Source organism: Rhinolophus ferrumequinum, chromosome 9, assembly GCF_004115265.2.
Source record: "Rhinolophus ferrumequinum isolate MPI-CBG mRhiFer1 chromosome 9, mRhiFer1_v1.p, whole genome shotgun sequence".
Lineage (NCBI taxonomy): Eukaryota > Metazoa > Chordata > Mammalia > Chiroptera > Rhinolophidae > Rhinolophus > Rhinolophus ferrumequinum.
The window spans coordinates 69,716,894-69,744,299 of record NC_046292.1 but is presented as its reverse complement, the minus strand read 5'-3'; the positions used below and the strand labels follow the sequence as shown (position 1 = coordinate 69,744,299).

General features: G+C 35.0%; 2 protein-coding genes across 5 annotated transcripts in view; one reads left to right on the top strand and one right to left on the bottom strand.

The window, feature by feature from the left end:
• Positions 1–20,474, bottom strand: part of RPAP2 (RNA polymerase II associated protein 2) — a 71,820-nt gene extending 51,346 nt beyond the window's left edge. The window contains exons 1-6 of one of the 2 annotated variants that reach the window (XM_033114105.1): positions 20,348–20,474; positions 19,587–19,632; positions 14,857–14,971; positions 13,410–13,508; positions 13,145–13,210; positions 11,064–11,152 (exon numbers count right to left, since the gene is read on the bottom strand). In XM_033114105.1, the coding sequence (XP_032969996.1) occupies positions 11,064–11,152; positions 13,145–13,210; positions 13,410–13,508; positions 14,857–14,971; positions 19,587–19,632; positions 20,348–20,420 (488 nt within the window). In that variant the 5' untranslated portion in view covers positions 20,421–20,474. The remainder of the gene's footprint in view (positions 1–11,063; positions 11,153–13,144; positions 13,211–13,409; positions 13,509–14,856; positions 14,972–19,586; positions 19,633–20,347) is intronic. The other variant, XM_033114104.1, reaches the window with a different exon arrangement.
• Positions 20,475–20,510: 36 nt separating this feature from the next.
• Positions 20,511–27,406, top strand: part of GLMN (glomulin, FKBP associated protein) — a 35,419-nt gene continuing 28,523 nt past the window's right edge. The window contains exons 1-4 of one of the 3 annotated variants that reach the window (XM_033114108.1): positions 20,511–20,938; positions 21,434–21,509; positions 21,936–22,061; positions 26,448–26,564. In XM_033114108.1, coding sequence (XP_032969999.1) covers positions 21,471–21,509; positions 21,936–22,061; positions 26,448–26,564 — 282 coding nt within the window. In that variant the 5' untranslated portion in view covers positions 20,511–20,938; positions 21,434–21,470. Of the gene's footprint in view, positions 21,012–21,433; positions 21,510–21,935; positions 22,062–26,447; positions 26,565–27,406 lie in introns of all 3 variants that reach the window. The other 2 variants (XM_033114106.1, XM_033114107.1) reach the window with 2 other exon arrangements.

Below are 27,406 nucleotides of genomic sequence, written 5' to 3'. Positions count from 1 at the left end.
CTGTTATGTCAAACACTTTCAAGTGTTTATAATTACATTGGATATAAAAAATAATTAAAAGGAAATAGTTCATATAAAGATTTTAAGAAAAAAATTAAGAGACCAAGTATCATGAAACTCACTCACAAGAAATCTGGATTAATGTCTCTCTCTTATTTAGAATTTACTCATATTTCAGAACTAAGTTCAAATTCCATGAGCCCAATAAAGTCTTCCCCGACTAACCTGCTAATATAAATCACTCCCTTCTCTAAATTCCAAAGTCATCAATTTATATTAATCATGTATTCTTCTATGACCCAATACTAGAATTATTATCTTAATGTCATATTTTTCATGTTTATTTTTGTTTTTTTAACTAGACTACAAGCCTTGAGGGCAGAGATTATGCACTATAGCTCTCTTGTACATCTTTATATGATTAATAAAACTTTTTGCCCTATTTTCTGAGGAAGCAGTTGTATTGTAGTATGAATGTGAACTATGTAGATCAGGTGATTTAAGTTAACTGTATTTTGCTATGCAACACCAGAAATCACAATTGGCTGGGCATACGGATATTAAAAAGGAGGAGGAAAAGCTCTTAGAAACCCAAATATAAAAAGAAACAATAGTAAATGAATCCAAGAGGACAGGAAAACGATGTAAAACATTCTGAAGTGATTCAGAAAAAGTGCCTGCTAAAGACTACAAAACTGATTAAATAAAAGTAATATATAATGAAAAATAAATGGAGTGATATTCCATGTTCATTGATAGGAAGGCTCAATATTGTCAAGATGTCAGTTCTTCTCAACTGGATCTGTAGATTCGATGCAATCCAATCATAATCCCACTAAATTATTCTGTGGATATTGACAAGTTGATTATAAAGTTTTTATGGAGAGGCAAAGACCCAGAATAGCTAACACAATATTGAAGGAGTAGAACAAAGCTGGAAAACTGATGCTATCTGACGTCAAGACTTACCATAAAGCTACAGTAACTAAGACAGTATGGTACCGGAGAAAGAATAGATAATTGGAATAGAATACAGAGCCCCAGAAATAGACACACATGAATATAATCAACTGATCTTTCACAAAGGAGCAAAGACAACACAATGGAGAAAAGAGTCTTTTCAACAAACGGTGCTGGAACAACTGGACATCCACATGTAAAAAAATGAATCCTGACACACACCTTACACCCTTTATAAAAATTAACTCCAAATGGGTCACAGACCTAAGTGTAAAATGCAACAGTATAAAACTACTAGAAGATAACAGGAGAAAACCTAGATGACTTTTTAGATATGACACCAAAGACATGATCCATGAAAGGATGCAATGATAGCTAGACTTCATTAAAATTAAAAAGTTCTGTTCTGCAAAAGATACTAGCAATAAAAAGACAAGTCACAGACGAGGAGAAAATATTTGCAAAAGATCTGATAAAGAACTGCTATCCAAATATCAAAGAACTCTTAAAACGCAACAATAAAACAACAAACAACTCAATTAAAAAATGGGCCAAAGACCTTAACACATACCTCACCTATGAAGATATATATATATGTATATATATATATATATATATATATAAAGAAGATATACAGATGGCAAATAAGCATATGAAAAGATGCTCTAACTGATATGCCATCAAAGAAATCCAAATTAAGACAAAAATGAGATACCACTACATACCTCTTAGAATAACCAAATCCAGAACACTGACATCAAATGCTTGTGAGGATGAACTCTCATTCATTGCTGGTGGAAATGCAAAATGGTATAGCCATTTTGGAAGACAGTTCTCACAAAACCCTACAATCCAGAAATCATGCTCCTTGGTATTTACCCAAAGGAGCTGAAAACTTATGTCTACACAAAAACCTGCAGATGGATGTTTATAGCAGCTTTATTCACAACTGCCAAAATTTGGAAGCAACTAAAATGTTCTTCAGTAGGTGAATGAATAAACTGTGGTACATCGACAATAGAATATTATTCAGTATTAAAAAGAAATGAGATAACAAGCCATGTAAGGACATGGAGGAAACTTAAATGCATATTACTAAGAAGCCAACCCGAAAGGCTACATACTGTAGGATTCCAACCATATGACATTCTGGAAAAAGTAAAACTATGGAAACAGTAAAAAGATTAGGTGTAGGGAGGTGGGAAATGAGTAGGTGGAGCACAGAAGATTTTGAGGGCTACAAAACTACTCTGCATGGTATTGTAAATGGTGGATGCAAGTCATTATACATTTGTCCAAACCCAAAAAATGTACAACACCAAGACTGAACCCTAATGCAAACCATGGACTTTGGACGATAATGACATGTCGATGTAAGCTTATCAAATGTAATAAATGTACCATTTTAGTGGGGTGCTGATAATGGGGAGGCTATGATTTATGTGGGGGTAGGAGGCATATGGGAAATCTCTGTACCTTTCTCTCCATTTTGCTGTGAACCTAAAATTGCTCTAAAAAGTCAATTAATAGAAAAAAAGTAAACATAAGGAACTAAATGTACTAAAGAGAAGCTAAGGCACTGAGCATAAATCCCATTTAAAGGGCAAAACAGGGCTGCTGCAACAAAGGCCATGATAGTATAAAAATCTTCGATGAAAAAAGTCAAGCTAGGGCGGCCGCATGGCTCAGATGGTTAGAGCAAGAGCTCTGAACAAACAAGGTTGCCAGTTCAATTCCCGCATGGGATGGTGGGCTGCGCCCCCTGAAACTAAAGATTGAAAATGGCAACTGGACTTGGAGCTGAGCTGCGCCCTCCACAACTAGATTGAAGGACAACAACTTGGAGCTGATGGGCCCTGGAGAAACACACTGTTCCCCAATATTCCCCAATAAAATTAAAAAAAAAAAAATGTTGCAGTCACATTAAAAACAAACAAAAACGTCAAGCTAAATGGACAGACAGAATCAGAAGTCATTTGAGTTACGACATTTAAAGGCTGCCAGTCACAAATGCCCGTTAGAAGTATTTTTATATATAAACATCATAGCATCAATCAAATAATCACTCCCGAGATAATCCATTCATCTTTTGTTCAGTCTCAAGTGTAAAAGGCACTGCAGGGAACAGACTCTCTTGGCAATCCTCTCCTTAGCTACGGGAGGCACTGCTAACTGACCAAGGCATGCTTTCCCATTAAACTCCTCAGTACCACACATTAGGAGGCATACAGGATGTAACCAATATTTGCCATCCCAGCTCTAGAGACTCCCCTGCAGTTCAAAAATTCTCCAAGACTGATAATAAAAAATTTAGAAGGAAAAGGCAAAATAAGACAATGGCAGTGAGTTGCCTAGGAGTAAAAATGTAATCTATTTTTTCCTTCTTTCTTAGGCCCTCTACTAATTGAGGCTTATCTTTCCCAATTATCCAAATTATTCTGTTTACCTCTCCCCACTCACTAAAACTCTAGTCACAGAAGCTACCATGGTTTGGTGTTGCTCAAAGGAAACAACAGACACTACTTGGGTGGTGATTAGCCCTGACTGCTCCTGGGATATTTATAAATCCCATTAAGAATTTTTTTGGCCTAAATAACATGTTAACGTTTATAATAGAGTGTTTTATTGCCTGCTGACTACTTCCTCCCACTTCCACTTGTAGTTCTCTCACTCTTTCTATCCCACATCCCCACCCAAGTCTTCCTGCCTAAAATTATCAAGGTTCTGTACCATGCCGCTGTCTGGCATTTCGTCCTAAAAGGGGTCTGAGTATCCCTGTAGGGAAAAAAGTATGTGTAGACAGTGATTCTCAATTGGATTCTTACACTAAATGGTTAACCTACAAATGCAGAGTATATTCCATCATTCAACAAATTCCTTCAAAAATAAAATTAAGAACTATTATATGTATGGACTGTGCTAGGTATGTTAAGTAATACAAACAGGTTCCTATCTGTAAAGACCTTACAATTTAGTAGAAGGAAAATGTGTGTTCTAATAGGTTTACAAATATTAACCCTCATAAGAATGATGTAGCTACTACTATCAACCCCACGTTACAGATAAAAAGACTGAGTCCTAAAATAAGTAATTTGCGGAGTCACACAGCTTCTAAGTGGTAAAGCCAGGAATCAAACCCAAATAGCATGGCTCGTAACAGTAACACTGTTGCATCATATAAATCAAGAGAATATGTGGTAAGTACCAGGAGAGACGTATCAGTTGCCACAGGAAATTAGAGAACAAAAACTTCCTGCTGAGACAATGAAGAATAGCTTCAGACTCAGCTGGGTCTATAAAATATTAGATACAGTTTGTGCATAAGGGCATTTGAAGCTAATCCTACAGATTTTACTCTGGTGTTTTAATTCTAGAAACCTCTCTTTTTTTCTTTCCTTTTAGCAAATCTATGCTATTAAACTCCGTCCTTCAATCATACAGCCCCTACCCCTTTCATTGTAAGCCTTCTTTTAAAAAGTTTGCACTCAAAATAAATAAATAAATAGTCTGCACTCATCATTGTCATTTCCTTATCTCCTTATTCAGTCATCAACCCTCTTCCTCCTGGAATCTGTAGGCATTACTCTACTAAAACGGCTCTTGCTAACATCACCAGTTACCATAGGACTGTTCAATTTAATCGATATTTTTCAGGATTTTTTTTTTTCCTTTTTAAAGTAGAGGAAAAGAATCAGTATGAAAGACCTTGAAAGAGGAAGAAAATAGGAATAAATCATTAAGCAAAGCCTTTGTGAGAGGAGAATGGAATCAGTTAGAGGGTACTAAATCAGCAACGAGGAGGCAGAGAAATGAGAGAGCATATGAAGAAAATAATGTTGAAGGAGGTTCTGTTGGATGCCCTCAAATCATTTCAATTAAGCAGTAGGTTAAATTATCTACTATGAGTTGGGGGTTGGGTTCAAAGTTTAAGGAGAGGAGAAAAGGTCTGAATGTATCAGACAATAAGAAACAAAGAAAAAAAAACACCAGCACACATTTGTTGGAGACAGAATGAACTGGAACAGGGCCAAAGGAATGTAAAGAGAACAAGATTTGGTGCCAAGTCTAGGTCTAAATCCCAAATCTATACACTCGTATATGAGCCAAGTGTTCTTGGGTGAGTCACTAAACCTAACCTGAGCCTCAGTTCCACCATCAATAAAATGGGTAGCAATTAATACTTCCCCAAGCATGTTGTGAAGACTGAATTAAATAAGACAGCTAGTCTAAAGTGCTAATGGTCTTATTTGAGAACTTCACTCAATAATGTTCAGCAACCTAGGCATTACATCTATGCCTTGCAAAGGTGGACATGGTAGATGGTTAACACTATACGTGCTGACTGTTGAGCTCAAGGAAACCAGTTTAACAAGGGTCTGCCAACCTAGAAGAATAGAGCCTCGGTAGAGACAGGTCAAAATGAGGTCACAAAGCACACTTAGGAGTAATAGCTGTAGATGAGATAGAGGTTGTGGTCAGAGACAGAAAGCTCTTATTTCATCAAGATTTTAGAGGCAGAATAGTTCCAAATAATGAGGTCCAAAAAAAAGAGAATGAGGTTGAATCAAGGGGTAATCAAAATGTAAACATTCTACCTAAATCATGCATACAATTTAAGATAATTTTATAAATCTCCAGGTACGTAACTTGTTATTTTTTGAGAAAAATATTAAAAGAAAATTCAATCTCTAAAGAAAGAAAGGGGAAAATTAGAGTATAATAAGTGAGTATATATTAGAGTATAAATTAGAGTATAATATATGGAAGGTGGATTTTTAAAATTGTGATAAAATATATAAAATTTACCATTTTAACCATTTATAAGTGTACAGTTTAGTGGTATTAAGTATATCCACATTGTTCTGCAACTATTACCACCACCCATCTCCAGAACTTTTTTCATCTCCCCACTTTCTGCTAGGTGGTTTTATATATTTCATTTAATCCTCTCATAATTTACGTAATGTTTTATAGTGTAGGAAAAAGCTTTGGAGATTAATTGACTTCCTAAAGTCAATACAGCCAACAAGTAGTATATCTAGGATTTGAATTTAGGTCTTTCAAAGTCTAAGCTCTTTCTATAACATGCTGCCTCTAACTAAAGCCAGAAAAAAACCAAAAAAACTTGTGAGGATACTACCTTTGCTTACACCCTCTCATAGACACTCCATATACTTTACAAGCTACTATTTTCTTCTCCTTTCATTTTCTGACTACAGGTAAAGAAAACTACACTAAATGCTGTTTCTAGATATTTTATGAGTGACCTTAATACTCTCCCTGATTCCCAATTTATAAAATAGAGAATGGTATCTGACACTAAAATAAACTGAATTTAAATTTAATGAGGTATTGGATAAAAAATTCAATATAAAACTTCAGTTTGTTTTTTCTATGAGCTGTTTTAGACAGAATGAGGCACCAAGTTATGTATGCTCTTTCTTTTCTATCCTTTTTTAGATGAAATTTAAAGGTTTTTGTTAAAAGTATCATTTCTCTTTGCTCTAAGTATCTTCCATTCCTTTCAAAGTATATGGTACCCTGGAGATAATTCACAACTTAATTGTGATAAGCTCAATTTAAAAAACAAAAATAAGTAATAATATTAAAGAATACAATCAAGCTTGTTTTTCATGTTTTCGTATTATTTTCATTAAAGTATAAGTTAGATGAATAATTGTAAATTTAGCAAAGTATACCTAAAAGTAGAAACACCATGCCAAAAAACCCTGTGTGTATGTATGTAGTATATGTGTGTATCTCTTAGAATATGTGTACCACATAGAAACCAACAGAAGCAGCAGGCTATAGCCAATTGCCCCTGTAATGGGAATTTTTCAAATACAATTTGAGACATGTTAAAACCTGTTTCAGAAAGTTTTTATTCTGTATACCAAGCAACAGAGGTGGCTATTCAGGAAGAGGTTACAGAAGTTGTTCTGCAGAGGTTTTTTGGCTTCCGCACCCTCTGAGATTACACTATGTTTATTGCCGAGAAGTATGTGTGAAAATCCCCTACTCTGAGCCACATGATGGCGCTTTTAGCTCTGTCAGCATTAACCATTCACCCCAATTTGATCTTTTAAATCATAACTTGCTACTCAACATTTGTCCTGCCTTCTTAGTTTTAACTCCTGATTTTTTAGGTTACAATTCAACAAACTCCCCTTCTTCAGAGATTTGTCAGAACCTACAGTCAACCAAACAGAATTTAAAAATGCAACCATATGACTATCTAAATGAGCACACTGTCTCAGAGGAACAAAACTGTGTGGTCTGTTTCTGGCCACCAAGTGGGTAAAAAATTTCTAACTCATAACATGAGAAGCATCATACTGCGTCATGACCCAGGCCATCTAGGTCAATCTTTGACAGGGCATAGGAGACATTTTGTGAGAAGTGCTGCTGCTCTCCATGACATTAGAAAGATACTCCAGATATTTTTTTCATACCTTAATAAAAATCAAAGGCCTAGAAAACCTCTAAGGCCCCTTCTGACTTGAAAGCCGCAACAGAATTATGTAGCTAGAATTCATGAATTTGTCTAAATCTTTCTTAAATCTACTTATACAATTTTCTTTTTTTAACCAATGAGACAGTAAGCTTATTATGGAATAAAACAACATCTTAGATATTTTAAGAGACACTACAGGTTTTAGTATTTTAGAATCTGGTGAATAAGTTTATATTTGCTTTCACAATAATGTAAGAAACACCAACTGTGTCAAATTCAATATTCTATTTCAATTGGTAAAATCATGGTATTCCTACAGATGTCAAATTCAAGGAGTACTGGACATAGTATAAAGCATTCCTGGTTTTCTTACATAATTTTAAAACTTTGATCCAATTTTTTACCAGCCTTCATCTTTACAAACTGAAGAGTTCAAATTATTTAAATAACTTTTATTCTATATTCTTAAATGAGACAGAATTCCCTACAAGGACAAGGGAGTATAAATTTCCCTAGTCTTATGCTGATAATTTTAATCACTTTTATAAGTAAAAAATTTCCTTATCTAGGAATCACCTTTATAAGTAAAAACTTTTACTGTAACAGCAGTGACTTAGAACTGTAAAAGATTAGAACTAAAGGGAACTAAGATTAAATGTAACTTTCTACTTTACAAATGAGGAAACTGAGGCTTAGTGTTGATAACAGACTTTCCTATATAATAAAACAACAAAACACCTAAGCTAGATCCAACAGAACAGTGCTCTGAAAAATGCAGATCAGCACCAACCAATTAAGTGGCTGGTTACCAGCATTTTTAAAAAGTAACAGTACAAAATATCAAAGGCTTTTCATGTAGTAAGGTTCCTTAAAGCTTTTATTTCAGTTACATGCATGTGTTCGATCATAATGTAAAATATATTTACTATGTGGTCAAAAATTTTGGAAGTCATTGCAATAGAATATCTAATTCTTTCAGTGGATTTTAATATTCTTATTTTTAAATAATTATTAAATATTTAACAGTTAATACTAAAATAATCAATATTAATAAAATAACTACAGTTAAGACTAATGGGATGTAATTTTTATGATGACTCACTTTTAAGCTAATAAAAATCTCTGCATTACGTACTAAATGCCTCCATTTAAGCCATTTTTCCCCTTTAAAATAAATTGGTTCTGAATGTTATATCCCCTATCATATATGAAAAGGCTTTCTTTAAAATATCACATTCCTGTTGAGCTATATTTGCAATAGCTAGACAAGCTTTTTAAAGGAATACTGAATTCTAGAATTCTGATCATTAACACACATTAAAAATGTCAAACATTCTCTGTGAAAACACAGTGACCTCTAGTGGCTTCATTAAATAAATTGACATCTTTGCCTGTAAGAATTTAGAAATTAAGGTAACACTGATGCATCCAGATATAAAAGATACTGATATGGTTATATAATGACAAGTATTAAACATAAATAAGCGCTACAGTCACACTATGTACAATGTGACTGTTGTATATTATAGATTACTTACTGGTTACTTCCAATCAAGTGGAATATGATGAATCCAGGCCTGGTTTGGAATCTATCACTAGCTTAAAAAATACACTTACTCTTTCTGAATTTGATAAAGAGGTTGGATTAAAAGATCTCTAAGGACCCTTTCAGCTCTTTAATTATGATCCCTTCTTCTTGAATTCATTTTGTAGACCAATGCCAGATTCAATTCTGTTCAAAAACACCCGATGGTTCCCCAGTACTTGAGGATATACCAAATTTAACATGGTCCTTTGTTACCTATCATTATCTTCTATTTTTTTCTCCAAAGATACCCTTTATTTCAAGTGAGCTAATGTTCTCATTATCTACTTCCAACACTCTTACCCATTCCTACAAGTTTATTTTCTCATCTGTGCTTGTAGTTTCTCATTATGCAATGTTTTATTCTCACTAACTTACATTATAGGTCCCCATTAGAATAAGTACAAATTTGTTTTACTCACGTGCATCTGTTTTGCCATCCCATTGGTACTTAAATTTAAACTTACAGGTTGGGCTTGATACTGTGTGCAGCCAGCCTAGTACTAAGCACATATGACATACACACTTTGAATGAAAATTAAATTGATTAGTTCAGGGAAACCAAGGCCATTTTCATCTTTCTTTTTTAGTTAGGAAGGGAAGGGCATATAGATAAGGTAGAATTTCAAGAACCACAAATAGAAAGTGACAGAGCTTCACGTTTTAGGGAAAAAGTGGGCATTCTGAACATAGAATAGTAAGATTTTAGGAAAAGGTTAGAGGAAAGAACTGTTTTAAATTAGCTAAAGGAAGTACCAATAACTATATTTGAAGAAAACAGATCACAGGAAACGTAGTTTGAAGCAGTTGAAGCAGTTCGGAGGATTGGCTAAACGAGAGGACTAAATTTAAGAAGTAGAGAAGATAACATGGGAAATGGAATATGCTGCTGACACAGGGCGAAGGAGGTAATGGGCAGCTCTGGTCAAAGAAATATTAAGAGAAAAAGAGTGAGTTTAATAGCTGCTCTCAGCTTCTCAGTCAATTTGGACAATGCTACAATCTTTTATCCTCCAAACAAGAAAGTCACGCTGGTGGAGAAATGATGAACAATTTAGTCTTCATGATATTTTATTCAAGTAACAAAGGCCATAGAGTGGTATGTTTTACATATTCTAAACCACAGAGGATTGGACCATCAGATAAAGGTGTCTGCCAATGAAGATACTGTCATCAGTACAACTGATGCTAGTGGAACCTACGGGAGTGTCATATTACCGTGTACATCTGATTAGACTAAGAGTTTTGTTTTGTTTTGTTTAGGTAAAAATCTTTAGTGAACTTGCATCTTATCACATTCTTGTCATTGACTTTATTTAGCATAGATCCTAACTATTTTACCACAAATAACACTGCCTTATGTTATAGTCTCTATCAAGCATGAATTACTTGGGACATTATCTCATTAAGTTTTTGGAATTTCTAGACAATATAGTTTAATTATATAACGATAATTTTTGTTACCTTTTTTATATTATTATTCCATTTGCCCCACAATAATACATTTCCTCTCAAATTCAGCAACTACTAAAATGTTGTAAATGTTTAAATATATCCCAAGAGGCAAAATCCCAGGACTGTCCTTAAATGCTTTTTCCTAAAAATGACTCTCAATTGGGATTCTTTAAATTATAAAATATTATACTGATTTTTAATAAAGATTGAATGAATTAGTAACCTGAACTTTTTAACCATAGTACACAGTTTTCTAATGACAAAATGAGTTCCGTTGGATCCCAAGATCCAGTATCTTCCAAAAAAATTTAACATTCTTACTGAAGGACTATTAATAGAATGAAAAGAAATAATTGGTATAGGAGGAAGCAAAGTTCCAGTTTTGTGATTAAAGCTGAAACAACAAACAAATAACATTTGTATGCATTAATTTTCTGATTTTAAGTGTAAAATCCTTAATAGCTATACTTAAAATATAACCATTTCCCCACAATTAAAATGGATACAATGGTAACATTCCAAAGAAAACTTGACCTATTCTCTGCATATCTCAAAAAGAAGCAATTTTTAGAACACATGAACAAATGTACACATAATGATTTAAATTACCTTTCTTCTTCTCGAATCCATACTGGAGTTTTAGGAATTTGTGCTCCAAAAAACTTAGATGCTCTATAACAGAAATTGCTGCAAAAACACTGAAAAGAAAAATTTAAAACTAGCAATTTATTTCCTTATTGTGAAACACAACTTAGGTACAGAAGAGAGTATAAAACATAAATATATAGTTCAAAAAAAAAAAAAAAGAAAAGAAAACCCCATGAATCTATCACCCAAGGTAAGAAAAAAGTATAGCACCTTTGATGGGCACTATGTGACCGTCCCTGATGGCATCACTCTCCACATTCCCCAGAGGTAGCCATTATCATAAATTAGGTGTTACTCATTCCCTTGCTTTCCTTTAAGTTTTGCTACATATATACATATCCCTATGAAATCTATCATTCAGTTTTGCTTACTCTTAAAACTTTGCCTAAATGGAATCATATTATATATTCTTATCTGTTTTTCCACATTACGGTTTTGAGATTCATTTATGTAGCTGTAGTTTATTCATTTACACTATTACATTCCACTGTGTAAGTACACTACCCTTTGTTTATGGATAATTGAGTTCTTTTTTTTTTTGTTATTATTGCTACAATGTTACTACAAACATTTTTCTTTTTTTTATAATTTTTAAAATTTAAAAAATTGTGGTAAAATACACAAAATTTACCACCTTAACCATATTTAACTGTACAGGTCAAATCTCAAGTACCTCTCTCATTGTTGTGCAACCATCACCACCATCCCTCTGCAGAATTCTCTTTACCTTGCAAAACTGAAACTCTACACCCATTAAATAATAACTCCTCATTTCTACCTCTGGCAACCACCATTCTACTTTCTGTCTCCATGAATTTTACTACTTTAGTTACCTCATATAAGTGGAATCATATTATTTGTTCTTTTATACTGGCTTATTTCATTTAGCATGTCTTTAAATTTCATCCATGTTGTAGCACGTGTCAGAATTTCTTTCCTTTTAAAGGCTAAATAATATTCCATTCTAAGTATATACCATATTTTGTTTATCCAACTAGGAACATTCATATACATATATACCTGTGCACATGAGCAAGAATTTCCTTAGGCTATATACCAAAGAATGGAAAGGCTTGTTCATAAAGAATGTACAAATTTGACTTTATTAAATAATGCCAGTTTCTCAAAGAAGTTGTACCACTTTTTATTTCACCAGAAGTACACAGTTACTAATACTGTCAGATTTTTCTAATTTTGCTAATTTGGGGGCTGTGAAAACGTAACACAATGTGTTTTTATTTGTTATTTTCCTGATTACTCGTAAGGTCGAGCACCTTTTCATATGTTAATTAGTCATTCAATCTCCTATAAAATGTTTCTATTAGGTTGTTTGTCTTTTTCTTATAGATTATATGTTTTGGTTATGAATTTGCGGTCAGATATGTGAGAAATATTAACTCCGGATTTGTAGCTTATGTCTTCACTTTTGTTTTGGAAACTTATGAGTAAACATTTCAAATTTTAACAAAGGAAAGTTTATCAGTTCTTCCCCTACAGTCTATAATTTTCTATTTTATTTCAGAAATTCTCTCTAGTCCAAGTTTATAGAGATATTCTCCGATACTGTCTTTGAAAAGGTTTGTCTTTTACACTTAGGTCCTTAATTAACCTAAAATTGATCTTTGAATGGACATTGAGATAAAGGTCAATTTTCATTTCTTCCACATAGATAATTAATTGTGCCAGTACTATTTATTGGGTAATGCATCCTTTCTCCACTGATCTATTGTCATATACCAAGTGCCCACATATGTGGTGAGTCTGTTCTTCTCTATTTTGTTCCATGACTTATTTGCCTGAATTTGTTCCAATATACACTTTTAATTTTCAAATGTTGCAGTATTAATTAAATCATAAGCAAAGAGATTTTTAAACATCTTGTTTGAAATACTTATAAATGAAAAACTTTTAACATGACTATTTTCTAAAAGGCAAGATTTTAAACAGATTTTATTTTTATTTAAAAAGATTTTATTTTTAGAGTTTCATTTAGTATAATATTAAAAATTAACTGCCGAATTGAAAAAAGGCTTTAAACTTACCTTTCTTTCAGTGATATCATAGACTTTATTGGTTTTGGTAGAAATTTTGTATTTCTGTTTTGGTACCTAAAGAAAAGAAAGTAGGCTTACAAAAGAATTCAAGTAATAAACTTGAACTTATGTTACAAAATTAAGTTATCGCCATATCATATGTTTGGCTAACCCATGACATCAGTTTATGACCTCAGTTTCACTTCTTATTCTTTCTACAAAGTATTTTGTTAAATATAAAAATTAAAAGCCTATATTTAAAAAAATTACTTACAATTCCTAGCTTCTTTTGACATAAGGGGTAACCACAGAGCTTGATAATAGAACGCTCATCCACGACATCGCTGTAGTGAGCAGGCGTGATAAACTTCCCCTGTAATAAAATGAAAGGGGCATTTCCCCCAGATTATTGGAAAAAAGCTCATTTATCAGCTCTCTAGGCCCCATAGATTTCATCTGAAAACACATAGATAACAATAGTACCTAGCTCATAGATTTGATGTTAGAATCAGAGAAGAAAAAAAACTTAGAAAAGTGCTTGATACATAGTAAGTACTCAAAAAAATTAGCAATTATTTTAAAAAGAACAACAAAAAAACTTCTGCCACAGTAGACTATGCATCTTATATAGTTCATGAAATAATTCTGAGGCAGGAGGAAGAAATGGTGCTTTTCTGATTGCTTTACCAAAGCAAAATACTGATGGCATATTTTATTTTTTAAAAAGTATTATTCAAAAAACCACATAAAATAATAAGATATAATTTTACCTATTTTTAAGGCACAATCTTAAAACAAAAAGTATATGAAAGGTGTCACTGTGACTCCTGAACAAATTTTTGTGTAAAATCTTCTAGCTTCTGAAAAAACTACAGGAGAATGGTGAAGTGATCGTTACAAGCTAATACCAAATTTTTCCCATTGACATCTTCATGTTCAAATAATCTTAACTCTTAAGATTTTTGAAGGCTTTCTGTTTGTGCAGGGGCTGAAAAACTTTCTACTGACAATAACACAAGGTACTTGTTTCAAATGAAGCATTTCAGGTTTTGTTTATCTTCTTTAGAGTCATCATGTAGGCAGATTCTGATGCAGTTACCTATATCAATTTAAATATTGTCATATTTATTTTCCTCTTGTTTAGAAAAATCTGAACCACAGTAAGAATTATTTTTGCAATAGAAGCTGAGTTTTAATTTTCCATTTCTCTTTTTTCTTAAGGATTATAAGGATATAATAGAAATTTCCATTTAAAATTTTAATAAGGCCATTAAAACAAAAAAATTAATGCAGATTATAATTCTCATGTTATATGTTAAATCATAAAAAAAAATCTGTATTTCAGGTTTTAAAACTATCCAAATTAATGGAATTATATTAACAAAAATAATAATCTTCTGTTACTAAAAGAGGACAACATATAGAATATAGAAAATAACACTGGGATCATTAGTGCAAATGATGAAAATCAAGTGATATTAGCAGACTGGTTAAAACAATTACAACTAAGGGGTAAAATATGCATGTTATTTTCCATTAGTGCATTTATAATCATTATACAAGGAATGCATAATTATTTTAAAAATGGATGAATGATATAGCATGTTACCTGCATGTAGTGACTAAGAACAGATTCAAAAATTTAAATAATGCAAGCTAATTTCATGTTGCACAGATTTAAAGATCTTATACTACAGAAGTAATCATTTGTCAACACATACACACTCCCTTAAGAATTCTTCTGTAATATTCTCTTCTAAAAGCTGTTCAACAATATGTAGAGCTTTTCTCTCAAACTCAATCTTCTTTCTCACAGTTTCTTCTAGTTCTGCTTTCCTAAAATTAAAAGAGAATTATTTAAAATTTAAAAATTATCCTACTTATAAGTTTTACCATAGCCAATTTTCTGTTTTGAAATACAACACTAACAATTTACTATTTTGTTATTCAAATTTATATTTTTTTTTGATGCTGTTACTTTTGATCCAATACTTTTCAAAAAGGAAACAAGCTACTTGTTGCAATGTACACATAGAAAGTCTGCCATAGTAACTAGATTATTTGATTTCCAGAGCTCAGAGCACAAGGAAGAACTTAAGAAATTCCTACAGAAAAGAAAATATGGTGAAATCTTTTTGCCAGTTAAAATTTATACTCTGTTACTTCTGAGTGTACCTAAAAAGGGAGGCTTTTCTTCTGAATTCTTAGAAATAAGAAGAGATTAGAGAAGAAAAATACAACTTTATCTGTTCTTACAAGTGAAAATTTGTGTCAAATTTCAAAAGTTAACAGACGGCTTGGTTTGACAGGACAGAGTCATATTTGCCAAAACGTGTTTATTTCCTTTATTGTAAAGTCTTATTAAAAACTATACTGATATGACTGTGGTTTAGAAAAACAGCAATCTTCCTAGGAGGGTGGGTCCTTGCCTGGCACCAATGGGTCTCTGTCAGCCTTTGCTTGCCTCATACATTATAGAACACAAAAAGCACAGCCTACCAGATCAAACAATGGCCCTAGGACAGTGGTTCTCAATCCTTGCTGTATATTAGAACCATCTGATGAGATTTTTAGAAAAAGATACTATGCACAGGTCCCATTGCAGGCTCATTAAACCAGAATCTCTGAGTATGGGGCCTGGTTATTGGTGTTTTCTTGAAAGTTCTCCAGATAATCTTAGTGTGAAACAGGGTTGAAAATCACTGCCATAGGACCACAGATACCAACTATCTTGGTGATGTATTTCCTCCTTGTCTGCAGTGGTTTCTACTTGCCTACTAGAACAACCTTTGCTGGCCTCTTGCACCTTGACTTGGTACTCATATCTCAACCTAGAAGGTACACACCTTTTCTCCCTACCTTCACTGACTTCTAAAACCTTCAAGCCAATTCCTTGCCTGGAGCAATGTTTTACAAAAACAATTTGGAGGACTGACACAGGATTGCCAAATAGGAACAAAGAGGGACATTAAAACAAGAATAAATTTATAACTAACACCTGTTCTCCCATAAAGGCCATGCTTATATCAAAGAAGTACAAGGCATGAACACACTAAAAGGCAGTTCTTTATGTTGACTATATTTAACTTTATAAAAATTTTTCTCATTTTGCTGCCTACCAATAAAAGCTATGTCATATACTAAGATCAGTGTACAACCTGCATTAGGATTGCTGATTGAAGAGTTAATAACAGCCACATTCCTCTTAACTGATGGATACCTACAGCTGCTTCCTATGGATAGCCCTGTCTCACAGCTGCCCTCTGTCTGAAACGATGTCTGAAATGAATAGGTAGTGTGGTATACAGCAGCGGTTTTCAAACTTTTTGGTCTCAGAATTCCTTTATATAAAATCTGATAATTCAGTTCGCGAACTCATCCTAGAAAAATTACTACATACCTTATAGCTGAATATCACTAGTCACCTTCAAAGGATTCCCCTTGGGAAGCTAGGCACCGACACCAGCTCCTAGTCCACCCTTCAAAGCAATTTTGGAACTCTTTTTCTGGAATGGCCATCAGAGCTGTTGTCATATTACCCTTGATGTCCTGAATGTCATCAAAATGGCTTCTTTCAATATTTCTTTTATCTTCAGGTAAAGAAAGAAATCACTAGGGGCCAGATCAGGTGAGTAGGGAGGGTGTTCCAATACAGTTTTTTGTTTACTGGCTAAAAACTTCCTCACAGACAGTGCTGTGTGAGCTAGTGCATTGTCGTGATGCAAGAACCATGAATTGTCGGCGAAAAGTTCAGGTTGTTTTCGTCTAACTTTTTCACCCGCCTTTTCAGCACATCCAAATAGTAAACTTGATTAACTGTTTGTCCAATTGGTACAAATTCATAATGAATAATCTCTCTGATATCAAAAAAGGTTAGCAACATCATTTTGACTCTTGATTTGGACTGACGGAACTTTTTTGGTCATGGAGAATTGGCTGACTTTCACTGTGCACTTTGACGCTTTGCTTCAGGGTCGTATTGGTACACCCATGTTTCATCACCAGTGATACCACGGCTTAAAGCATCGTCTTGCCTCTCCAAAAGGTCTTGGCAAACATCGACTCTCCTTTGCTTTTGTTCATTGGTGAGCTCCTTTGGGACCATTTTTATACACACCTTTCTCATGCCAAGATTTTCAGTTAAGATTTTCCTGTTTCTCTATCGATGTTTACTTGGTCTGCTATGCTTCTCAGTCACCTGACAATTTTGATGCACAATTTGATGAACTTTTGCAATATTTTCATCAGTTCTGCTCATTACTAGCCGCCTTGATCTCTCTTCATCAGTGACGCGTTCTCTCCCCTCAGAAAAACATTTAATCCATTTGTACACTGCAATTTTCTTCATAGCATTATCCCCATAAACTTCGACTAACATGTCCCTGATTTCACTTCCACTCTTTCCAAATTTAACGAGAAATTTAATGTTTGTTCATTGCTCTAATTCAAGCACAGACATTCGCGAGATGGCACACAAAAACATGCAACAACAATAATGAATGCCACTTAGCAAGACACCGCCACACGTCGACATGAACACAGCTGTGAGACACTGATATACTAAAGTTATGAAACCTTACTGAGCTCTTTGTACAATGCTGCCAATGTAAGTGCATAGTGGCAAGTTCGCGAACTTAACTGGCAGACCTGGTACTTTTAAAATTCGAGCTTTTGCTTATGTACATTATATTTACCACAGTAGGATTAAAAGTGAGAAAATTTTAAACCATTTATTTATTAATTCATTTAATAATAATATACAATTTACATGTTAACATTTTGAAATAAAAATTTAGTGTCGGGGCGGCTAGATGGCTCAGTTGGTTAGAGTGCGAGCTCTGAACAGGGTTGCTGATTCGATTCCCACATGGGCCAATGAGCTGCACCCTCCACAACTAGATTGAAGGACAACGACTTGGAGCTGATGGGCCCTGGAGAAACACACTGTTCCCCAATATTCCCCAATAAAAAATTAAAATAAAATATTTAGTGTGAATAGTGGAATTATTTTATATTTTTGCAAAGTTCTTTAATTTCTGGCTTAAAACTATTCATTTGGATTGAATATAGAAGTATTTTGCAATTGGAATAAATTTATAAAGGATCGTTTCCCTCAACAACTATTTGGTTACCCCATGGATTTTTAATTGTTTCATCATCTTGAATGATCTGCTCAAAATAAAATATAATCTCTTCAGGTTTGTGGTCAGATCAGTGTTGAAGAAAGTTGCAAATTACCATCATTATCAATATTAACTAAACTCACTCTATTGTGGTGGTCTGAAACTGAACACGTACTACCTCCCAGGTATGCCTGTACTTTCCAAAACAGATCTCCAATTCATCCAATTTCTCCATTCCCAGATGATCACCTCCCCTAACACCTTAAAACTTTTTAAACTTAAATTCCATTACTTTATTACTTAAAGTTTTTCCATTTGCACTTAGAAAATCTAAATTTCTCACCATTGCCTATTAGGTCTATATGAATGGAATCCTGCCTCTCTAACCTTTTCCTATGCTCCTTACTTCCCTTGCTCAGAATGCTGGCACATCATCCTGGGCATCTCTGCTTTCTTTAAATGACCGTGCCTTTCTTGTCACACGTACTCCCACTTCTGACTATAGGTCTCTCCTTACTACTCTTTGATTAATGTCTACTTAGCCTTCAGGACTCAGCTTATTCTGTTCTCAAAAGTCCTTCCCTAAAAACCCACAAAACTCCAGCTAACCTGGACTCCTGTTACTCCTCCTCCTTTACAGCACTTATTACAATTTGTAATTATATATCTATTTTTGATAATTTAATTGGTATTTCTCTGTTCAACTAGTTAACTATGTCTATTCTGTTCAAAACCATATCCTTGGGGCCTAATACAAGTCTGGTATATCTTACACTCAGTAAATATTTTTGAAAGATTAATTGAATTAAGACAAAGCCAACACTTCATAAAATGATGTATCACAGGTATGTATTTTTTAATCATCTCAGACTACTCCTACTCTAGAAACATTTTGTGACAGAAGATAAATCTTGTCTTTTTAGAAGCCAAGAGACAATACAGGACAACTTCTTGTTGAAAATTTGGACATGATACAAACATGGGACAGACAAGGCTTCTTGGAGTCTCTAACACATAAAGCAAAAAAAGGAGTATACAAAGAGGTGGAAAAAGAGTACTTGGTTAATTCAGGAACGTCTATTCCCATGTACACCTTTCTACAGATACTCATACACCTTCACCAGCAACCTAAAAATGTCTGATTTGGTTTTCTTAAAGCATGGAGTAGGGGGATATAACTGTCTATGTGAGAATTTATAGTGCTTTCAGATCTTCCCCTTCTCATAATAAATTTCTCTAAGGTAGCACCCATTATTGTTTTTAAAAATGGTTCAATTAATATGAGATAAACAGCTAAGTGAATGCAGTTGTCCAAGTAGTTTTCATACCTTTTAGAAGCATCTTGCTGTTTCAAAGCACCTGTCTGTTTAGTACCTAAAATTAAAAAACAAAGTTAGTCAAGTCTGCACACATTAGGTTATAGAACAGATTCCTGCCCAAATAAACTGTATATCATCTTTTCTTCTTTTCCACATATTTAAAATGAAATGGGAAGGGAATCCAATTTGTTTTTGTAAATTAATTATTCCCAAATTTTTCCTGGTTAACATGTATCTCCTTCGGGATTGAATTTTCTCCTGTATCATAGATGCATACTTAAGCACTCGTGAAAAATCTGAAATCTGGGTACTTTTAGGGGAAGCCTCTCTCCGGCCCTCAAATGTTCACTCCCTGGCAAGAAGGGAGGTGATTCTCCAATACCTCAGAGAACAGGGGCACCAAAGCCGCAGGACAAATGGAAGGACCGATGGGAGGTTCACCGGCAGCCGCACACCGCTGGCTGATGCCGCCCTGCTCACTTGCCCATTCTGGCGACTCCAGCTCTAGGCTTCCAGGAACTCTACTGTCCTTTCCCTCAGAGGCCATCTGGGGGAAAATCTTGGAACGCTAGTGTAAAGATTTGGGGGTTCGGCCGAAGGTCTTTCCCAGGGGGCGCGAGGACGGCGGTGGGAAGCTCTTGGCCTTCTCCGTCCCCGAAGACCTCCACCCCCGAGAAAGCTTTTCGGGAGCACCCCGCGCGCCTTAATCTAGAACCCTGTAGGGGCTCAGTTCTCGGGGTCAAAACGTGGAAAGAGGCTCTTTTGCCTACCTGCGGCGTTTCGGCGGGGGCGCGGGGCCCCAGCCTTGCGGCCCGCGGAGGGTTGCCAGGCCGACTCAGCCATGGAGAGCGTCGTCCGACTATCGCGTCCGACCCTAGAGTTTCCCCCTGAGGCTCCGCCTCCCCTTGCGCAGCGCGGGGCGGGGCCGACCGGAGTGGGGCGGGGCTCGGAGAGCGGCCTACGCGGCCAGAAGAGGAGGTGGAGGAGGACGCTGAAAGGGGCAAGAGTCCTGGCGGGTAAGTGGACGCAGCGGGAGGTCCCGGACGGCGGGGGCTCGCGGCGGGCCTTGAGCCGCGGAGGATGCGGTGCCGCCGGCCGATTAGGCCCGGCGAAGTGGTGAGGCCCGAGCGCCACGACTAGCAGGAATCAGGAGAAATGGCTTCCCTTGGATGCCGCCCGCACGCGCGCTGGGGTTTTGTCCGCCCTGGAGCGCGCTGCGGTGAGGACCCCCGGACCCGCGCGCCCTTCCTGCGGAGCTGGTGCCGGGCCTTCAAGCTGGGAGAAACGATGGCCAGCGGGAATGGAACGGGGTTCTCCTGAGCGCCGCCGGTTGATCTCACTGACTGGATTGATTATTTTGGGTACTTCATTTCTTAAGGGAAATGTCCTGGTCACACAGGGGCTGGAGGGCATCTGAACTTCCACCCATTCTGGGTGAGTTGTGTTGACTTCAATTTTTGTCAAGTAGGACATTAAAAAATGAGAAATTCCCTGTTGATTAGAATTGATTTTAGGCCCACCTTTTGGAAATGTTTTCAGAAATGAAACACTTTGCCTTTTCAATGCACTTTGTGTAGTCCCTATTTGCCGTCCTTTTGGGAGTGCTCTAGAGGTTTTTATTTTCGGATGTATCTTTCAAAACTACACTAAGCAAAGCTGTGTTTAAGAAAACTTGAAAAGGTGCAATAGTTTTTTTTTAAATAAACTTTTCTTAGGTTAACAGACTACTTTTAGTAGTAGCATTTCAGCATTAAAACTACATTTTCTTTATTGTATTTAAAAATTCATCAGAATGAAATATCACTTATTAATACTTAAATGTAATATTTCTGATAGTTAACTGTGTTTTATGTTAGTACATTTCAGTCTCAAAGCTAGGAAAAATAAGGAGGAATGGCTGTGGAGGAACTTCAATCCGTAATAAAGAGATGTGTAAGTAATTTTTCTTTTTGTAAAGTTAAATATCTTTCAAAATATGAGAAGGGCATAGATTATTTTTAATTATATTTGTAGTCACTCGAATTGTTTATCTTCTTTAATCCTTGCTTTTTTTGACCTATGTATAAATAGTGATAGGGCAGGAAGGCAATTGGGTTATTTCTCCAAATGACATACTTTTCTAAATAACCTTTAAAATTTTTAATCTTAATCCTTATTAAAGGTTTCTTTGATATAGTGGATTTCAGGATCATTCACTAAAGTATTTATTAGGCTAATCCTAATTTTCATACGTATGTTTATGTGTAACTTACCTACAATTTAAACAGATTTCCTTTTTTTCAGAGAGAAAATATATCAAGTCATTATTGAATTTTTATTTGCCTAAACATGTTTGGTTTTTGTTTGTTTGTTTGCCAGCAAATCCTAGAAGAGCGAGACTTCAAAGAAGAAGATTTTGGTCTATTTCAGTTAGCAGGACAAAGATGCATAGATGAAGGGCACATAGACCAGCTATTAGAAATTATTCAGAATGAAAAGAATAAGGTAAGTATAATCTTTGTGCAAACTTTTCAGCCTTTACCTGGAAGAGAATATCCACACGATGCTATTATTCATCCATTCATTATCCATCAAACATTTAAGAATCAACTAACTTAAATTTCCACAGGAGGAAACTAGAAACAAAAAAGGAATTGGGACTATATACTTTAAGGTACTCACAGTCTGGTGGAAGAGACAAACATGTAAACAACTAGCATTAAGGAGGCAGAATGAATAAAATAAGTGCTATAGTTGAAGTATAAGTAAAGTGCTTTAGGAGAGCAGGGATTACATCTGGTTGAACCATCACAAGTAGCATTTGGGTCACGAATTTACCTTGAGAAATATAAGTATCAGGCAGGCTAGGTATTAATTTTTGGTGATTGCACATTCTGTTCCTCCAGCCAGAAGTATATAGAAAACCAAATATTAAGTAAGATAACATTTTGGGTATATAATATTTTGAGTAGATAAAATCAGAACGGGAAAGCTGAATGACTTGGCCAATATGATCCAGCTACGAATGTCTGATAAATCATTCTCTGCGATGGGAAAGGATCTTTTGAGGATCAGAAACAGCTTTTTCTCAGAAACATGTTGGCAACACTGCCAAATTTTGTGTCTTTGGACTCCGCTTCTTGTACAAAGGAGGAGCATCTTCTTTTCCAGGACACACTTTTTCTTCCTTTATGGTGCTATTTATTTCTACAGAAGTTTTCTTTCTTGCTATCACAATCTAGACGTGCTGGTCAGTGATTATATCCAGGATACCTTTATTGTGTTTGGGAAATTACTAAAACTTTTAAATCACACATTGTTGTAAATTCTCTTAGTAGTTTAAAGGGCCAATCCCTTTTTTATTTAAGAAAATATTTTTAGAAAAATTAGGACATTTGTTTAATACATTTGTTTTTGGTGTGTTTATGGTACCTTTGTAGCCCAAAATAAAGTAAATTTAATGTTTTCTTTAATTCCTTGATTTTTTCCAATTGCATTCTCAGAGGATAACCTTTCAAAGTACCTTACTTTTAGCTAGTAATAATAAAATTAATAATAGCTAATATTTATTGAGTATTTACTATGTGTCAGATACTGTCTTAAGTGCTTTACATCTGTTAACTCATGTAGCCTCTCCAGAATCCCATGATGTACTACTGTTAAATTCATTTTGTAGATAAGGAAACAGGCGCTGAAAGATAAGTGACTTGCCCAAAAGTAACAGATTTTATGCGGCATCCAGGATTCAGACCTGTGCAGTTCGGTTTTAGAACTTTTATCCACTCGGCTCTGCCTCCAGTGAGCACGATGTAGCACTTGCATGGAAGGTTTAGAGTAGAATAGAGGGAACTCATTGATTGTGGGGGTGAGAGAGAGTGAGACATCAAAGATGGCTAGGTTTCTAGCCTCTGAGAGGGTAGAAACATCCCAAACAGAAAACGGCTACCTAAGAAGAGAAGTTTCCTAAAGGAGGACAAATAAGTGTACTTTGGAAATGGTGAGTTTAAGATGCAGTATGTAATTGAAAAATAGTGTGGAGCTCAGTAGAGAACTAGGAGATTCAGATGTAGATTTGTGCATGACTATTAGAGATTAGGTGATTGTGGTAGATTTAAGAATAGTGAGGCTTAGTCTTAGTAGCTTGAGAATCATCTTTGTAACATATGGTCAGCTAAATTCAGAGGTTCAGATATTGATAAGACAATGCTTAAAAACTGACTGCAACTTATTTTTTTTTGCCAGTGACACAATCAAGATTGATCAAGATTTACTATTAATCTACTTCATGTAAATGTTTTTTTTAAAGAAAGCCATATGAATAGTTTGTCCTAAGATACTTATAGTGCGGGGTTTCTCAACACTGGCACTATTGATATTATAGCAATCCTCCCCCCCAGGAATGACAATCAAAAATGTCTCCAGACATTGCCAAATATGTCCTGGTAGATATCAAAATTGCCCCCATTGAAAGCCATTGGTATAGTGGGGAAAGCACGGGCTTTGGAGCTAGAGAGACTTATATGCAAATCCTGCTGTGCCACATTTTAGTTGTTGGACATTGGGCATGTCAGTAATCTCTAAACTTCGGCATTCTCATCTGTCAATTGGGGATAATAATCTTACCCTGTAAGGTTGCTAAGATTAAACTAAACAGTATAGCTTATAGATAGTTGATATTTGCCTTCCTCATAACTAACTATTCACTATTTACATAATGACTGGATTCCTTGTAACTGAGATTATGTTTGTAAAATATTTTACCATAATTATTTTTTTCAGCTTAGATATGCAAAATCTTATTCAAATATGGAATTTCTCTTATAGTTAATTACTCTCAGAATCACTTATAGGGTAGAAAGGGAAAGAAGTGCTTAGTTGAAAAAGTAGAGTCTCAGAGGAATTAGTTTTTAAAGCGAGTGTAGGCTTATTTAATAAGTAATGATGGAATATTTAGTATTTGAAAAAAAATTGACCACGTAACATAAGTTCCTGATTAGTAAAGACCTAAATATTATAATCCAAGCCACACACATAAATAGAATAAAATGGAACAGAATATCAAATCTTTGGATGGAGGATAATTTGTTATGTTTAAAAGTAATAGACATCATTTAACTTATATTTATGGAACACCTATTTTATAACAGGTCCTACTCTAGATGCTGGAAATAGGTATAGCAGTGAACAAAAATCACTCTGCATATGGATCTTAAACGTTAAGGAAGATAGATATATGCACAATAAATAAATTATGTAGTATGTTAGAAAGTGATAAATACCATACAGAAAAATAAAGCATGGTTAGGGGGTTGGACTGTGTTGGGTGAAATTGCACAGAGGTTTGAAGGAAGCAGGGGTATAAACTCTGGGACTGTCTGGGAGAAGGGTGTGCTAGGCAGAAGAAATAACTAGTACGAAAAGAATGTTCAGAGATCCCATTAAGTTAAAAGCCCAATTGTTTTCCTGTTTGTTTGGGTTTTTTTAAATAAATTTAAGTCTTCATTTTATGCCACGTTTCCAACATAAATCTTATTGAATAAAAATCATGGTGAAATATCTTTTTTTTTAAAAATTTAAATGAATGTTTATAAATCTAAAGGAGGAAATCCATTTTAGACATAAAAGCAGTAGAAAAGGGACAAAATAAACCGTATATTTTGCTATGTAAAAATATAAGGACAACCAAAAAACCCAAATAATTATTTGTCATAAATACAGCTAAGTAAATATTAACGTATAGGCAGCTCATGCAGATTAATAAGACGAACTAAATGACCAGTTAATAAAAGAGCAAAGATGTAAACAAATAGTATTGCCTCGTTTGTAAACTATGTGTTCATGTACCTAACATACTCTGCTGCTAGTTCTGTAGGACATGTTAAATCGTACACCTTTACACATTGCTGTTGCAGAGCCTTGAATGTATTTCCCTCCTATCTATGTCTAACAGACTTCTCTATTTCTCTAACACGTCTTAGCTTAGCCATTGCCTCTTCTGGGAAATCTCTCTTGCCATCCCCAGATGGAAGTGACTATTCTTCTGCTATACCTTATACTTTACCTTTCTCAGCTTGTAAGACTGGGGTCATGGAGTGGGTATTGTACCTATTTATCTTCTTCTTAGATGTGGTTTTTTTTTTTAAACAAATGAATCTATGATGTAAATTATGAGGATAGAGATCTTAGCTGATGTGTTCCTTGCTTTATTGCTAGCCCCTAGAATATTCTAGGGACCTGACATAGTTTATGCTTGATAAATATTGATGAGTTGAAGTAGAATGCAGGCCAGAGAAGTGGAATATATTGTTGATAGTTTTGAAAATCAGTGGTTTTGTTAATGAATGTGAATCACTAATTATAAAGATAAATTTTTACTTGTGTGGTAAGCATTCTAAAATATCTTTGAACGTAGAAGCATCTTGTATGTGGGAGAGAAAACTAATGAAATGGCACCCTCTTCTTTTACATAGTTACGTGATTATATTTTGAGATTCCCCAAGGAACTTTTAAAAGGTTCATGAGCATTGACTGGATTTTCTTATGAATCAGAGGAGCAAAATTCTCTATGAAAATTAAGTACTTGCTCATTGTAAGCAAATTAATTCTCTTGTTGGAAATAGAGGAACTATTTAAATCCTGGGAAAGACCAGCTTACGTGATTAAAAGTGAAGGCTCATTTGCCTTTCCTCAGTGAAAATATAAAAAACTATTTTAAAACATTGGTATTTGTTTGCAGACACCCTGAGATATTGGCTCAGGGTGGTGAAATATTGCAGGACTTGCCTCAGCTTTCCTGTTGAGAGGAAATTCTAAGCTCCTCCAAGTTAAGAAAGCTCACTGTGAGAGTCCCATAGATGGCAGTATTTGCTTTACTCTAAAAATGTTATTCAGGTCATCATCAAGAATATGGGCTGGAATCTTGTTGGTCCTGTTGTTCGATGCCTTTTATGGAATAATAAGGAAGATGATAAAAGAAAATATTTCCTGATGCTTGATTTATTGACAAAGGTAAGTTAACAAAATTTTTATCACAATATGCAGTAGTATTTTATAATTCCCTTTAATGTTTAATGCTTGTCTTTGGTGAGAAAGCTTTTAGTTTATGAAAATACAGGAGGGAACTCTTTGAAGAAAAGGCCCAACCTTTTTGATTGGATGGGCAAGTCCATTTCTGTTTCCCCAAATTTTCTGAATATAAGAATTTTCTAACTTCATCCTCAGACCCACTAATTCAGAAACTCCAAGGACAGACCTAAAAATCTCTGTTTTTAATAAGTAGCTTATTGTATAGATGTGCACTTCAAGGTTTAGAGAGGTAGTTCAAAGCCACACTGGTCTTTTGGCAGTGTTAGAACTAGAATCAATCTCAGTGCTCTTTCCTCGGTGGTATGTTCCCTAAAAGAATATGAAAAACCTAGAATGCAAGTGATCACAGTGAAAATAGGAATAGGAAGTAGATTGGCTGTGACTAACAACTATAGAAAGGGACTCTTGGTAAAAGGTTAATAGAGTTGTAAGTCAAAAATGATGTTTAAGAAAGATAAGTTCTGAAAAAAATGACTTTACAAGAATCTACTTAGAGATTAGTGCAAATAAACACAAATACCTACTTGGAAAGAGGGAACTCCATCGACATGTTAGTTATTAACTATGAGGGCTTTTTTAAAAACAAGTTAAGTGAGGTGACAACATGGCCATTCAGAAGGCAGTGCAAAGGTTTACCTGTTTAGGAAGGACAAGAGACTGCACTCATCTAAATACCCTGACAATACAAGGTAAGGTCCACCTGCTGGAAGCTCTGGGGAACGAGGCAGCCTTCAGAGCAGACAGGCAACGCTCAAAGGAAACCT